Here is a 15,835-nt window from a genome sequence, read left to right as displayed (position 1 = left end):
CATCCTTTATTCCTACACGTTATCGCTGAATTCATTTTAACTGAAGGGAAAGCCCCTATTTTTTTTTCTGATCTCGATGCTTATAGTAGAGGTGCACTGTATATTTGCTGCCATTCCTCCGGCTCAACAACTTGTCTGCTGCCATAGCAACTGCGAAAGAGCACAGAGCAGCGCCGCCTGCTTGTGCAGTGGATGTCACTCGTAGCAACGACCAATCAGAAGTTCCCATCCTTTTGCAAGCGCTGTGGTGAAGATGGAGGGATGAAGTGGGTGGGCTTTCGGCATCATGCATCTGCCAGCATAGGACGCGGAGCTCGTCAGTCTTCGTCATTCTCGCCCGGGATTGGTCGAGGAGCTTTACTTTCCAATAATATAAACATGTCTACTGCTTGCCTGGCTTGAACCGAGGCTTACAAGGGACTGTGCAGTTCTACATCAAACTGTATAAAAACTCTCATTATGTGTTTGCTTGTATTGCTACAGAGCTAAATCTTTGTTATTGCAAGAGAATATGCACATAGCTGCACGTGCACGCGTGAGGAAACGAGGATACCCTGCTGCCGCTGTTGCAAGAAAGAGAGGGGACTCAGCCGTGCTTTCATCATTATAATCACCATCTTAAGTACTAGCGCTTAACATTTTGTTTTTCGGTGTTCAGGCGAGAAGTGACAAGAATATAGACCCCTCCTCTGCAGGGCGGAGCGTGCATTTTCATTTCGTATTTTGTATTTTTTTTTTTTGTGATTATTTTTTTTCCTGCCCTCTTCCCTGCTCTGACACGTCTGCACTGAGTGAGTGGCATTGGCACACTGTCAATCGCTCACTACTGCTGCCATCAAACAACATAAAACACACACAGGCAGAGGCTGGAGCTCATAAATTTCAGAAGGGCAAGATATTTTTTTGCGCATCGCCTTAATACAGCGTTGTCTCCTAATTAATTTCCTCTCGCCGTTGCTTTTTTTTCTAAGCAGAAATCTCCCAACTTTTTGTACATTTCATATTTTTTGTAGTCACATTTGGAAACCTTGCTGCAGATTGTGTATTTTTTTTAAATACTGTCAGTTGTCGCGGGGATAATTTCTGCACATTTATAGCTGACACCTGCGAGCCTAAGATTGTTTTTTTTATTTGTTTACACGTTTTCACAGCGGATATCTTTTTTTTTTTTTTTTTATTTTGTTGCCGGTGCTTCATGAGGAGGATTTGGACATTTTCGAAAGGAAATGCGCCGGAATCCCACGAAGAGCGCTAATAAATGAGAGACCACCAAGGACCGTTTCTGTCTCTACCGCCCGTCAAAACCCAGAGAAAAGACTGATTGCTATGAGGATCCGTGCGGGATGTGATGGACCGTCAATTTTGACAAACAAGTTTTAAAGAAGAAGAGAAAAAAATATTCATGCGATTTTCTACAAACACAGCCGAAATCAGCGTTTTGGCACTTTGGACCGCGCGTAAAGCGACGACAACTTGGACAGAAGATTTACGCTAAAAAATAGTATTAATAAAAACTGCTGCATATTTTTTAACAAAAGACGCGTGTGTGCTGCCTAACCCCGAAGAATCACACAACCGTACAACCTTCCAGTCTGCGGCATATGTTGTAGCCGATTTCGTATATGAGTTTTTCAATTTGTGTGGCTCAGTGCACAGACTCTTTAGCGGCTACTATGGACGATCAAGCCCGGATCATGCAGTCGATCGGCGGTGTCAGTCTGGCTGGCCACTCGGTACAAGGAGGCATGGCACTGCCGCCTCCACATGGACACGATGGGACAGACGGAGACGGAAGAAAACAAGACATTGGTGACATTCTGCATCAAATAATGACCATAACTGATCAAAGTCTGGACGAGGCGCAAGCAAAGTTGGTTGATTTATATGTTTTATTAACTTCGCCACACCAAAAAAAGAAAAGAAAAAACAAAACAAAACGCCGAACGCATCATTATTGAGATGTGGCCCGTTTAACTTAACTCCCTAATGCACAACAATAGGCTGGAGTGGCTTTAATGATAATCTCACTCTGAGGTGTATTTATTGCCTCGCAAAGCTTTAACACAGTGAAAGTTGCCACTGAGGGAAGCACAGCATTTTAGTTAAACTGTCCTAGTGAGCACGTGTTTTATAAATGTTCATTCATCTACAAAAGTCTACGTGGTGTTGAAACACAATTAATGCCAGTGGGCTCATGTTATGCAGGGAATTGCCACTGAGACTAATATTTACATTAGGGCTTGGTGTTATTTGGTGTTTTAAAAAAAAATAAAAATACTATGACACAGTATACATTTTAGAAGAAAATGCTAACTTTCTGAAGAAGAGGCTTGGAACATTGGAAGGCATTATTAAAGTGGCAACTAAACTTAAAAGCATGTCCAACCCTATTAACTGTTTGTGTCAGACATGTGAACTATCAGTGAACTTATTTCAGTATTTTATTTTCTCTTATACTGAAACAGGAAACACGGACTGAACTGTCACAGAATGAAACCAGCACTCTTCAGCGTTCTCTGTGAAATCAAAGAAAAGACAGGTAAGATCTTTGTCTAAAATACTGTAATATCAAACTATAAACTCCATCGTTACAGTGATACATGCAATTGGAGAATCAATAAAAACACAGGCATTTTTTTTTACCTCTCAGTGAGCTGATGACAGCCTGCATCCAGGTTATAGGTGACCTCTGACCGAATGAATCAGTCACTTTTTAAAAATATGTCACCGTACCACGCAGAAACTCCCGTTGTCACGGAACAATAGGCAGAGTCTTCTTCCACTGAAGATGCTCTTTTTTTTTCTTCTGCAAGTGTGCTTTAAAGCACTGGTTTGCTTGGATTTGAACATAAAGTGCGCTCCAGATTTCACACTCACCACCCTGCCAGTGAAGAGGCTGGGGAAGTCCCGTAGCATATGCTCTACATATCCTAGATCACACAGAATCCATGCTGGAAAACCTGACAACGTTTTGCCATCAACTTATAAGAGATTTTTTTATTAGTCAAATCATACGATGGGCTCGCAGAATTAATAATTCGACTGCAGTTGTATGAAAGCCTTCCTGCAAAGGTGGATGGTTAATCTTGAAAAATGCAAACAACACATCTCCTGGAAGCTTAGTTAGAGAAAAGGATTGTGAAATAATAATAAAAAAATCCTCTTTTTATATATTTATATGAGCATAAACTGTTATTTCTGTTTTTTAGGACTAGGATTGAAAACCTTTAGCATGCACACACACTTCATTCATATATTATTGAGAGTTGTAATTACAAGCGTTCATTTTTTTATAGCTTAAACTTTGTGTTTTTTTTTTATTTCAAGTCCAAACCTGTATCCCATGAGATTATTGGTTTTACACCTTATGGTCTATTTTCTTAAATAAGGACGCTGGCTTTTTGATGACAATTTTTTTGCAGACAATGCTTATTGAACAGGTGCTTCAAATATCTACTCTCCTATATGTTAGCTATTTATTTTTCTAGTAATATGTATTTTTAAAATGATGAACGAATTTGACTCTACTAGAAAAAAAAGGAGTAAACCTGGTGTTTTGTCAGATTTGTGACCTTTGTGCGGTTTATGAGGAAATTAGCTTGAAGGAGGTCATAAAAGTTTATGAACTTCCTCAACACAGGTGGCGTCCACAGGGGCAGGCCGAGGGTCCACAGTCTAGCCGAGCTGCTCTGCTATGTTTGTGAGCCTGTTGATTTCAGGCAATGAAAGAGACGGAGCAATAATAAAAAAAGAATAGATGCAGATCAAACACAATGCCAGCTTTGAGGCGGAAGTGTTGCTGCGATTGTAGAATGTGGAGCTCACTGAAAAAAACAAGTATTAGAAGTGATTTTTAGCTTCAGACCCAAACCACTTTCCCACATCAGTTTTACTTGTTTGTTTGTTTGAAGTTATAATGGCTCCTGTTTGAATGTTTAAGCTGTGTGAACTCGAGTCATTCAAGTTAGCATGGAAATTATTTAAAGCAACATCATTTGGTGTGTCCACGTGCACGTTTGATCGAGATCCTGGTAAGAAGTGAGTGTGAAAAAGAGACGAGACAGAGGAGGAGAGTGAGCACAAGCCTGCGTGCGTGCATGTGTGTATGTATGTGTGCATGGTTAACCTGTGGTTTAGAGTCACAGCCTCCCCCTCTTAGCCATTGACAGAACTCAGCTGGTCTGGTGGCCTTGTTGACCGGTCTGCTTTTCCAGCTCACAGTAAGCCTTTCACTGGCTCCTACAGCATCATTCACAAGGCTTCCTTGGCCCTTTCATGTCTGTTGAGATGGCACATGGGGCCGCTGTCTTTTAGCCATGGAGCCCACCGCTGCCTGAAAATGGCTTTTAATAATAAATTTGAAAGTGGTCCAAGAATCATCAGTGTAATTACTGCACACATGTATCATGTTATCAGGGCTTATTGCATGGTGTGCAGGTGATTAGTAAGACTAAGGTCTGGCTTTCGTATTATTTTGTGACGAAGATGGCGAGACTCAGTTGCATTTTGAAATGATTGCGTTTTGGAACGGAAAGGTTAAGAAAATGCATTTTCTAGTAATAGCAAGACACTTCAAAGCGTTTTTTTCCAAGGTGTTTGGAAGTTTATGGCACTCTTTTAACTGTTATTGTAGAGCTACGGGCACATTTCTGCATTGCTAATGCCCTCGAAGTATTAATTCACTTTGATATGCTAATTAGAGAGCATTATGCAAGAAATGAGATTAAGTGGCAGCATGAAGTCATTTGCCTGTCACTAAATTGAGTGTTTTAGCAGGAAGGCTTTTTCCTCCAAAATTTCTTGGTTTTGCATTTAGATAAGCTGAATGTGAGATTTGGTTGGCAAGTGTTGTTCTTTGTGCTTTCATGTGTGTGATCTTTTTTTTCCCCTTTAGGTTGATACATAAAAAAAGACAAACAAATCAAAATCTTTCATGTCTCTAACTGTTTTAGGACAAAGGATACATTCACGCTGTACCTTTTCCCCCCCCCTAGGCTTCATGAGGAGACAATGAATGCATTGAGTGAAAATTGCCTGCGATTCAGATGAGTTTTGCAGTTATTCCTCTGTGCTGGGTTTGTTTTATCCTGCTGGCTACTCCCTTGTCTTGCTCTCTTGCTTGGAAGAGAGGCTCACAGCAGCAGGAGCAGCGGGAGCGGCAAGAATAACAAAGGTGAAAGATTACCTCCATATGGTATTTCTGACCAGGAAAAGAGAGGTTCTGTAGCAAGACTCCTCTTTGATGTGAGGTTTAATCAATAGAAAGAGATTACAGAAAACTATTACAGGCTAAATCATGGAGTACTACAGAGAGGCTTAGCCCTCTCCACAGCTCTCTCAGCTGCGTGGCGCTTCTTTGGCTGCGTATTGACTTGTTGTTTTCGTGACCTTTGACTCATCAGGTTCAGAAATAGGGGGTCTGGAGAGGTAGGGGAAGGAGGGAGGGAATGTGGCAGAGATTCAGGCTGATGAATGCTGCGATCCTGTGTCAGAGGCAGTGGATTAGGGAGGGTACTGCACTCACAGGTCGAGGCGGTGTCGCCGTTTGGTGTTTTTTTTTGTGCACGTTTTTGATATGGCTTCTGAAAGAGCTGAACGTGCTTTCACGTGTGCATTTGGGTCTGTCCACGCTGTGTTCGGTGCTCGACTGAGAAAGACTGTGCTCACTAAATACAGTTCAGGATGAGCCTGTAATTAACCACATGCAAGCCGGACTAAAAGTGTTACCTGAAGTAAATAGAGTTAGGACTGAGTGGGTAAGCATTTCTGAATTCTGTAGGGAGCATGAATTTTAGTGCTGCCAAAGTTAATGAGGAAACTAGTTCTAATTGTATTATTATTATTATGATTATATTTTTATTACAATTTTTTTCCCCTCAAAATTAAGGAGCTAGGGAACAAAAATATATGTTATTTTAGTCAATTCTTTTCTTTTCTTTTTTTTTTGGTTCTACCTCATGGGTTTTTCTTCATCCTGAAAAGGCTCCAGTAAATGCATGACAGAGAACAGAAAGCTATTCAGCAGCAGACACAATTGACTTTGGCTGCTTTTTGTCTCAGAGAGCCCCAGTGATGCGGCTGCACTGACTAGATAGTGTTGTGCCGAATGGCTTGCGCACAGCTGGGTTCTTGACTGGCTCAGTGTCAGGGCCACTAGTGCTTCCCCTTCTAAAGCACAAGGGGGACCGAGGAAGATGTGGCTATTATCTAAGTAGCTCCCAAATACCCTCCATTTCCCCATCATCAAAGATGAAAAGAAGGAGAGCCAGACAAAGAGGAAAAAAACAGAGTATACATATTGGTTTCATTTGGAAGGGTAAATGCTTTTGTGTTGTGGCGATAGATGTCTCTGCAGCTGTAGTGGCTGGTATCTGCACGTACAGAACCTCAAATCTTTATTTATTTATTTATTATTTATTTTTTGGGGGGGGGGGGGGGGTGATCTAGTGCTGTCCTTCCATCTACGCACGCACCCATCTTCTTGCACACATCTCCCTCTCTCCCCCTCGAATCGCTTCAAGCGTTTTCTGCGGGCTCCTGCGCGATCAACAGCTCATAATTGTTTTTTGCACATACGTTATGCAAATGAGCCTTTATGGCAACTGGCATAACAATTAGCATCCTCCAACAATATTTTAGTAGGTTAATTGCGAAATTTCTGAATTGTACATCTGAGTTGTTAATTAGGCATGACAGAGGTGGTGAAATAGTTATCTTCAGGCGGTGGCAGCCAGCAGAGGCTGCTTTGGATGCAAAAAGGAAGGATTGATTGAAATTAGTTTACAGCAGTAGGAGCGTGCCTGCTGGAGACTCTTTGCATGCCCCTCTTGCTTTTTGTGGCATCTGTTTGTTGCTGAATGCAAAAAGCACGAGGCAGACGCAAACGTGAAGAAGGTGGGTCACGTTTTGACACCTGTAGAAATATTGCGCTTTTTTTTTTTTTGGCTGTTTGAAGAAATACTCGTCCTGCTGTTGTTTTTAATTTTTATTTTTTTATGTCACTGCAGCTGGACTGTAAACAATTTTATAACTTATTTATTCCACTTTTTATTTTTGCATTTTTTTTAAATGTTAAAGTTAAATGTAGCAGGGAAAAACAAAATAAAATATCCATCTGTATTTATTTATTTATTCATAGGCTAAAATGTATTGACGAAAAAAAAATTGTTGCAAAATCTAAAACCCCTTTTAATGCGTTTCTGATTATGAAAACACATTTCATTATGCGTTTTTCTTCCTTTACACTCGTAGTGATTCTATATGATTTCAAGCTATAGCTGGAGTTTATTTACAAGTAAGTAAATAAAGTCACAAAGAGACTTTATTTTAAAATTACTCTCCAAGTCTCTTGTGTCATGATGTTCATTACTGTGTCACCCGATGGCCAAGTGTATGTAATGCCATAGAGCTGGTTATTAGTGTAAAAAGCGTTACAGTGAAAGACTGGCGCAAAGCAAGTCCTCTCTCAGTAATGACTCTGCTATTTATAGGTCCCTATTTCATTAGCCCTAGTGTTTCAGGGAAGAGTCTTCCTCATGGGACAATAGACACCATGATGTTCATTTACTCTTGTACACATTACATGTGGACAACTAAGTGACCCATCATCTGTGAGTGCAAGAACATGGACAGCGCTCTTGAATTTCCTCCTAATTTAGCTTTTTTTGTGCCTGTGTTTAATCTTTTTTAATAGATGGACTTTTTTTGGAGGGGATGTGTGTGTGTGCGTGTGTGTGTGTGTGTGTGTGTGTGTGTGTGTATGTGTGTGTGTGTGTGTGTGTGAAGGTGTTACAGGTGATGCGGTTCTCTTGCTAAAATGATGAAGGAGTTAAAGCCACCAGTCACTAAATGCACACATTTGTAATATCTCGACACCGTGGCGGTTTGCGGCTTGTTGTGTGACAAAAGCGACGTGATACACAATCGTCACCTTTCTTCTCTTTACACACGATTGTTTTCCAAAAACGGGGGAAGGAAAAAAAGGGGCTCTTTGCTGCCTCTGCTACATTTGCGAGCTTGAAAATGTAGCCCCTCTCCCCATTGTTCCAGATGCCATTGTTCTACGTTTCATACATTAGAATGATATATTGAAGGCAGAAATGGGAAAAAGACTGCAATGCAATGAAATTTTAATCAGCGTCTTCTGCTGCTTTAATAAGGCAAATAATTCTTATTGGCTGCTGTGTTAAGATTTCTAATATTTAATTCATAACAAACCTTGCATTATTCTGCTCTTGCCCTAAGACAAGCTCCACTCTGCTGCCTGCTAAAAGGCAACGATGGAGGAGTGGAGGGGGTGTTAAAGGAAGTGCACACCCAGCATTTTTCTTATCAGTTTTGGCATAAATATCACACTGTTTTGATATCGTCCGTGAATTCAAATATCTGTTTAAAATCATTTTAACTAAATGTGTCACTGGAGCTAATGATGGAGAAACTGGGCTGGCACTCCTGGTGATCAGTGGACAAAGACTTAAGTAGCTTTCTTTGTAATTTTGTCAGCAGTCAGTTAAGTGCAACCATTTGCCGGGCTAACTGTCTTTTTATTTTCTTTAGTCCTTGAAGTTCATTTTTGCGTCTGAAGTAATGGAGAGATGGCGAGGGGCCAGCAGCTAGGTGCTGGCTCATGTTACAGAGAAACGGTGGGACCTGTTTTCGTTTCTCGGTGAAATGGCTTAATTGGTGTCAGAGCCCCAGGGATAAAGGCCTCTTGCTCTGAAACACAGCCACACAGGCCCTGTCTTCCCTCAAACCAGGAGGAACGGCCGACGTCTGCTGGTGAATGAGGACTAAGCCGTGGCATAACAATACCAAATGATGTTTGGGATGACAGAAATTAATATGCACTTGCTCCCAGAAAGCTATGATTAATGACGGCGAGCAGGGAAATGCTGTCCCTCCTTTTGCTCCTCTTTGATGGGGGATTGAAAACCAAAAAGAAGGAGGGAAAAAAGGCTGGTTTCTCCTCTCTTTAGAAAGTGGAGGAAGTACATTACACACTGCTATTCTTTTTTTTTTCTTACTTTATCCTCAAGCAAGAGGCAGGAAAATACCGAGCACTGGTAATGAATTTTGGAACCATTCAGTAACATTGTGACCTACTATATTGTCCCGTTGCAAAATCCTCACAAATACATGGATCCTTTTGCAAAGCTGCTCAACCACTGGTCATAACTCTAGTTAAGAATCTGATATCTAATGTTATCTGTAATCGCTAAAAAAAATTAGCAAATGTAATTTTAATAAGAGTTAATAAGAGATGACCTGACGATGGCTTCTTTTCGTATAGAATTTTACGCACGCCCATTGATTCCAAGCCAAAGGTGTGAACAAAATGGTGGTGTGCTGTTGCCATGATAATGATCTGTATCTGTTGTGTCCTAGGAGGAGACGCATGAATATTTAATTGTGTCTGCTCGAGAGATTCCCCAGACCCTTCTGTTCATTTCTTACTTTCTCTAATGCGTTTCCACCCTCCCAGGTACTTCCTCTCTAAGTAATGGAGAATTAAAGCGTGCATTAAAATGATCTAAATTGCAATGTAAGGGATTTCTAAGGACATTTGTCTCAGCACAATGCGGCTGAAAATTCAAATGGCAAGTTTTGACAACGGACATTCTGCTGACACCGTGTATTTGCTTCACGTTGGCTCCTCAAATAAGCATTTCCTCTGTCAAAGTGATTGATATGTATTAAGCGTGCGCTTTTTACATCACGCCGCTTTGGGAGATAATGTGGGTGCGCGCATATAAGTTTTAAACAGCGAATGAGTTCCCCCTCATATTGATCTATTTGTGTTGGCGGAGTGGCAGGTGCTATACGAAGACTGTGTCAGCTTTGATTGTTTGTGTCAGTGATCCGAGCCGACACTGAGCTCTTTTACTGTTCGTCACTGCACTTGCTTCCTGTTGATGAATGGCAGCGCACTGCACAGATCCTCAAAAAAAACCTCGTGTCTGTGCTGTCTCACCAGCCCTCTGAATCAACCTTGGATCTCAGAGATTTTTTTATCTCTTATGTGTACACTTGGATTTTTTTCCAATTCTTTTTATTTTGTAATGCTAAACTGTGGGACATACCTAAAATGTCCACAGGACTTTAAAAAAATTTTTTTTTTTAATGAAATCCAATAATGTAAAAGCTTTCAATGGGAAAGGGAACATCAGTTGATGAGGGACAGGAGGTGTGGTTCCTCTCCTTCTCTAAATATTCAAGTTTAGTTCTTAACGTGCATCTGTGTGTGTGTGTGAGTGTGTGTGTGTGTGTGTTGGCAGGCATGCTAGGTTATGGCGTGAAGGTGAGCCTCTGTAAGTATGCAGAGCACGGCGGGCCTCGCACGGGTGCTGAAGGAGAGCATGGAGTGGCAGAGTTAATTTATTTAATGACTGAGCGTCTTATATCTCCCCAGCCCTGATTAGAATCCATGCTTGATGAGGGAAGCGATAGAGGGGAGTGCGCTGCCCCTAGGCCCTAGCACGTACATTCACGGTTTTCTTTCTCCAGTGCCTATTCCCCCCCCCCCCTCCCAATCCACTGGGTTTTGCAATAAAAAAAGAAAGACATAAAAGGGAAAAGTGCACCACCAAGTAGGATAATAACCGCTTGTGTCCGTCACGATATTTCGTGATTATGTCCGTACATGTGATCGTTTTGTTGCACACTGGCAGGAAATGCAGCTCTGAGCCTGATTAAATGTGCGTGTTCGTGTGTGTGTGTGCGTGTGTGTGTGTGTGGCGTGCTCCGTGATAAAGACGAAGTGCTGTGGAGCTCCATGAACGTGGGAAAGCCAAACAGAGCGTGTCACTTTGGCAGCACGGGCTGTCAGCATTGGGGAGCTGCAGTTGTAAAAACCATGACCTTCCTCTTTGCCAGCATGTCTCTTGCAGAGCCAAAGCACTGCCCTGTAGATCTGGGCTGGCTGTGGGAGGGAATACAAACACGGAGAGAGGGACAGTTGGAAAAAAAAAATGGCAAGAGCCATAATTGTGAGGAAGGGGCGGCTGAAGTAATGAAATACTTCTTGGAGCTATCATAACTGAGAAGGTGAGGGAGGGAAAGCAAAGAGGGGGGAAAACACTCGGCGGCTTCTAACATTTCCACGAGCCATCATCAGTAATGCCGCTGCAGCCTCACAAACCAGAAATTATTTCTTCAGGCGTCGCTGTCAAGTGTTATTCAAATAACACCAGCCTCACATTTGAATAACAGCCGACATTTTGAATTAATTAATCAGACAAGATAGTCTGGGCCTTTTCTCATTAGTCTACAGGTCAGGCTGGGGAAGATATATGCGCCGGTGATGATATACTTGTCTTTAATAGTGATTTATGGAGATTTTGGATTGTACTCGATTTGTCAAAGGGCCTGGTAGCAGAAAAATAGAAGAGTGTATATTTCATTACCTAATCTTTGATACGTTCCACGATGCTAAAAGATACAGTCCCGTTGTGTAGCTGCACAGGAAGCTCTTTTTATATTCGCTCTTCTTGAGTGAAGAGGCACACACACACACACACAGAAACACAAAGACACACATTTAATCTCATACTGTAGGCTTCCCATTTTACTTTTCCTATGCAATTAAGCGAGAGCTGTAAATTATAACTGTACCCTACTTTAATTATCGTGGTGTAAAAATAGAGTTCCTGTCTTTGAGAGGATTTCATTAACTTACTCAATATTCCATGTCAGCTCGGAGGATCACAAGATTGCAGTGAGGTTTGTGTTTAACATCCTCTGAATCAAGTGGGTTACTTACCTAGATGCTATTTAATTAATAGGAGGAGCAAATAGCAGTGGGTTTGCATGTAAATATAGACTCCATATCTCCCTGGCTGTAGTTGACCTCAGTTGGTTTGACATTTTATTTGGGTTTCATAGTGGGTTTTGTGCGTGCGTGTGTGTGTCTGAGTGTGTGTGCGTGGTCACAGCGAGCAAAAAAAGTACAGTTTTGAAAAGGATAGTGCTCATCATGTAGTGTCACTTACTTCATGGGTTGTTAGATATGAAGTTCATCAGCAGCTATTTGTATATATATATTTTCTAACATACAGCGGGTTTAATTACCCAGAGTAGACATGTACATCTGTGATTTTATGCTGCACAACATGTGTGTGTGTGTGTGTGTGTGTGTGTGTGTGTGTGTGTGTGTGTGTGTGTGTGTGTGTGTGAGTGCTGGAGAGTGTCAGGAAGCTACGAGCTGTTGCCATTCCAGTGAGCAGCCCACACAAAATGCACCAACACCAGTGTGACAAAACATTCAAATAAATTGCTGTCAGGCTGCCGAAACACCAAGTGCAGCGATTTTTATCTGACATGTGGAAGACCCAGACATGCAGTCCTGACAAGTAACGCCGGAGCACCTGTGAGAGACGAGCGATAAAAATCAGGATACGCCTGATCCTCGGCATAACAATACCTATCATTACTTGATATTATTACTCTTCTTTAAGAGAGAGCTCAAGATGGAAAGATAGTCTCAACGCGTTGGCTTCTTTTAAAGTCTGGATAATAAATGATCTTTGGCCGCTGTTTATTTAGACGCCCACCCCCAAAGAAGAATTTATGGTTAAGTGGAATTATGAAGGCTGATGGCTTTTCAACAAGTATTAAAATGGCTTTTACATTCATGCAGAATTGTTTATTACTCTGAGAAAATGGTCGTATTTTTTTTTTTGTCTGAAGGTTCAATATAAAAAGTGCTAGTGTTTGAAAATTTAATTTACTGGTCTAGCATCAGCATTCACAGATGCAATCAAATGCACAACACACACACACACACACACACACACACACACACACACACACGTTCTTAAATATTTACATTAGGCTTTTATAATGTTTAACGCTCTTGAGTAATTCTGCTTTTTAGTTCTTTGCAGCTTAAATAGAATTTAGTGCAAAAATCAACCTGACTGATGATCCTGATTGACTTAGTTTCACCGCTGCACGCAGCATGGAGGCACAAATTAATACTAAGAGAGTCTGCGTTGCTTCACTTATTCTCATTGAGTCTCCAAAATTGACTCAGTAATTCTTAAATCCAATTGAGAAGCATTAAAAATGTGCTTTTTTCGAATCTCCGAGACAAAGGACTCACTGTGCAATGTGCCATCCATTCTCTACTGTATTGTTATTTTCTCCCTTATAGGTTACTAATGAGGAATCGGCCCTCATTATGATTTTAAGGATGAGAGAGGAAAGCTTTTAATTAATGATACGTAAATGGTTCTGAATTGATTATGTTAGAATATCAAGAGAGATGGGTAGAAGCTGTGGTGTAATATATTTTAATTAAGAATTAATTAAAAATGATGGCAATTTTATAGAGGCAGAAAATAGAAGAATTTATTCTCTGTCACAATTAAATCAGCCCCTGATTTAATAAACAGACACATGCTGTATTCACTGAAGAGTTATATTTATACGTTGCGAGGCAGAATTATCCCAAATATTAAAAAAAAAAAAAAAAGATCAGCGCAGTGTGTCAGTGGTCGACCACAAGCTGGGTTCTCTGGGGTTAATGGTGATTTATCTCATTCCTAATTCATGAGATCCTCCTGGTCTGTGTTAGGTGGATCAATAAAGCTGTGTTTCCTTTTTGAATTCAGTGTCTACAATTAGATTTGCGACGTGGAACACAATTAGAAGTAAGACATGAATGCATGTTTTTATCTCTGGTGGCAAGTGAATGTGCGCTCCCAAAAGATATCAATCTGTTTATGAGGTAAAAAGATTTGTGTGAAAAAGATGACTTGTGACTAGACGTGGACCCTTGTTAACCCTTTTAATTGTTATCTGCTTTCTTTCATTCATTCTTCGGGGCATGGGGAAGCGGAGGACGGCGCATTAGCCGTGCGCGCCGCTATTAAAGGGAGAGAGGTCTTTGTTTTCTGCTAACAGTGGCGTACATGCTCCGTGCTAAACTCCGCGATCAATGGCAGAGAGGCTGCTATCACAGCACTCGATGCAGGCGTAGCTCAGGGGGGCGGGTGGGGAGGGGGGGGGGGGGCGTGCGGCGGGGGTCCCTGGTGGTTCATTTTGATTGGAGCGCAGAGTTTTGTGTTGAAAGGCGAGGGAGAGACAGGCTGTTGGAAGCAAATCCCCCTGGATCAGTTAGAGCTTTGCAACAAAAACACCTTGATATTCCTGGGAACATTTGCTTAGGAAAAAGAATGAATTTAAATAAACGGGCAACGAGAGAATGAAATGATCTAAAGCATTTCTGAAGGTTTCTGTGCTCAGAGAAAGCTCGTGTATCTCTGGCTTAGAATTAATTTAGCAGCCACTTTTCAAATCACAGTAAAGCGCTGCAGTGTACAAAATGGAAATCAGTGTAGCTGAAGTGTTTTGGTAATGACGTTCAGCAGTCTTAAAAAAAATTAAAGTTTTTTAAACAAATGAAATATATAGTAGGTGGAGGGTGTTTAAGATGGTGTTAAGTTGATTGTTTGTGTAGCAGCGTGTGAAAGAAAGCCTATATTAGCTAACCAATCTAGAGTGGGAGTAAGAAGAAGAAATGCCCTTTATGAAACACTGAATAGATTATTAGTCCGAGTCTCCTCACGCGAGATCACCCATAGAGGCTCAGAGCCATCAACAGTCACGTGCGTGCACATCGAACGTCTGTGAGTGCGCACACAAATATAAACGCGTACGTGACGCGCAGAGGGACACATGTTGAGGAAACACGCACAGGGGCCCCAGATGTGTTCATGCATGCACACGCTGTATATATTGCACGCACGCCAGTGGCTGGCAGAGCATCTTCTTTTTTGACACCTGCAACTAGTTGCAATACATCACTGTCAGGATCACTTTCTCCACCCATCCGCATTTGCACGTTAGTTATCCGCGGAGGCCTTCGTCAAAAAGTTGAGCAGTCCTGACATCAGCTCCCTTGTGGGAACCGAAAAGGTGAAGTTGTGCTGGGAGTTGCCGCGGCGGGTGTCATCGCTGGCTGTACTCGCTGCACCTAACAGCACCGTAATGACTACTGAAGAGAGAAATGATGCTTTAACATGTAACTGTTATGCCATATTAATTGTGTGATGGGCACGTGAAGGGAGATTGTGAACGGCAAAGCCAAACACGTTGCTTTCATCCTGATACTTTTCCCAAGTTACAACAAATATTGTCATAAAATGGAGGGAAAGACATGATAAAAAGCCAGGTGGAGCTTATTTTATTTGGCGGTTCTTCTAGTAAATGTACTTGTGTAAGTGACGACGAGTTTGGCTGTTAAGGAGGAAGTAGTGAGGGCATGCTACCCCTTCTGTGAGCCCACTGCGGAGATGAGGAGAGCCTGAGAGTGGCATTGCTAGCAGTGAGCACCAACAGCGCACTGGCCACGACAGAGAAGAGGTGGGGAGTAGCGGTTGGTGGGTGGGTAAGGTGGGGGTGGGGGTCAGTATCTGAACTGGCTGATGGGAGCCAGAACATGAAACAATGCCGGGGGAACGTCTGGTGGGTTCGCTGCACAGAATTACAAGCGAGGGAGCAGGCCTGCTGAGGCAATTACAGCTTAATGGGGTCATTTGGAAGGCAATTGCCAGGGGTTAATGTAGTATGGAGAGATGAGGTGAGATTGAAGTGAAATTTTTGGCTAGAAAATGTGTTCAAATGAAAAGGGAGCAGGCAGACAAGTCGTGCACTGATGGGGTGGGAGGTTGATTGGGGGAACTGGAATGCAGGCTTTCACTGCCACACAGAGAGACATTAGGCCTGACCGTTCACTCCAATGTACACCAGTGCAGGCAAGTGCACATGTCTGCACAGGTACTTTTGCACTCTTTCTCCTTTTGGCCTCTACTTTCTGCCCAAACTGCGAACAAGA

The 15,835-nt window shown here is 41.9% G+C and overlaps 1 protein-coding gene across 7 annotated transcripts in view; it reads left to right on the top strand.

Annotated features, from left to right (window-relative positions):
* The first annotated feature begins 278 nt into the window (after window positions 1–278).
* Window positions 279–15,835, top strand: part of pbx3b (pre-B-cell leukemia homeobox 3b) — a 56,497-nt gene continuing 40,940 nt past the window's right edge. The window contains exons 1-2 of one of the 7 annotated variants that reach the window (XM_086313687.1): window positions 279–1,870; window positions 2,460–2,539. In XM_086313687.1, coding sequence (XP_086169813.1) covers window positions 1,623–1,870; window positions 2,460–2,539 — 328 coding nt within the window. In that variant the 5' untranslated portion in view covers window positions 279–1,622. The remainder of the gene's footprint in view (window positions 1,871–2,459; window positions 2,540–15,835) is intronic. The other 6 variants (XM_086313689.1, XM_086313688.1, XM_086313690.1 and 3 more) reach the window with 6 other exon arrangements.

The sequence above is a fragment of the Aulonocara sp. 'chitande type north' Nkhata Bay genome, linkage group LG12 (assembly GCF_057382095.1).
Source record: "Aulonocara sp. 'chitande type north' Nkhata Bay isolate Kocher_YH1m ecotype deep benthic linkage group LG12, A_spYH_male_GT1.1, whole genome shotgun sequence".
NCBI classification, from domain to species: Eukaryota; Metazoa; Chordata; class Actinopteri; order Cichliformes; family Cichlidae; genus Aulonocara; species Aulonocara sp. 'chitande type north' Nkhata Bay.
The sequence above is the reverse complement of the archived record's forward strand: the minus strand, read 5'-3'. Positions and strand labels throughout refer to the sequence as shown.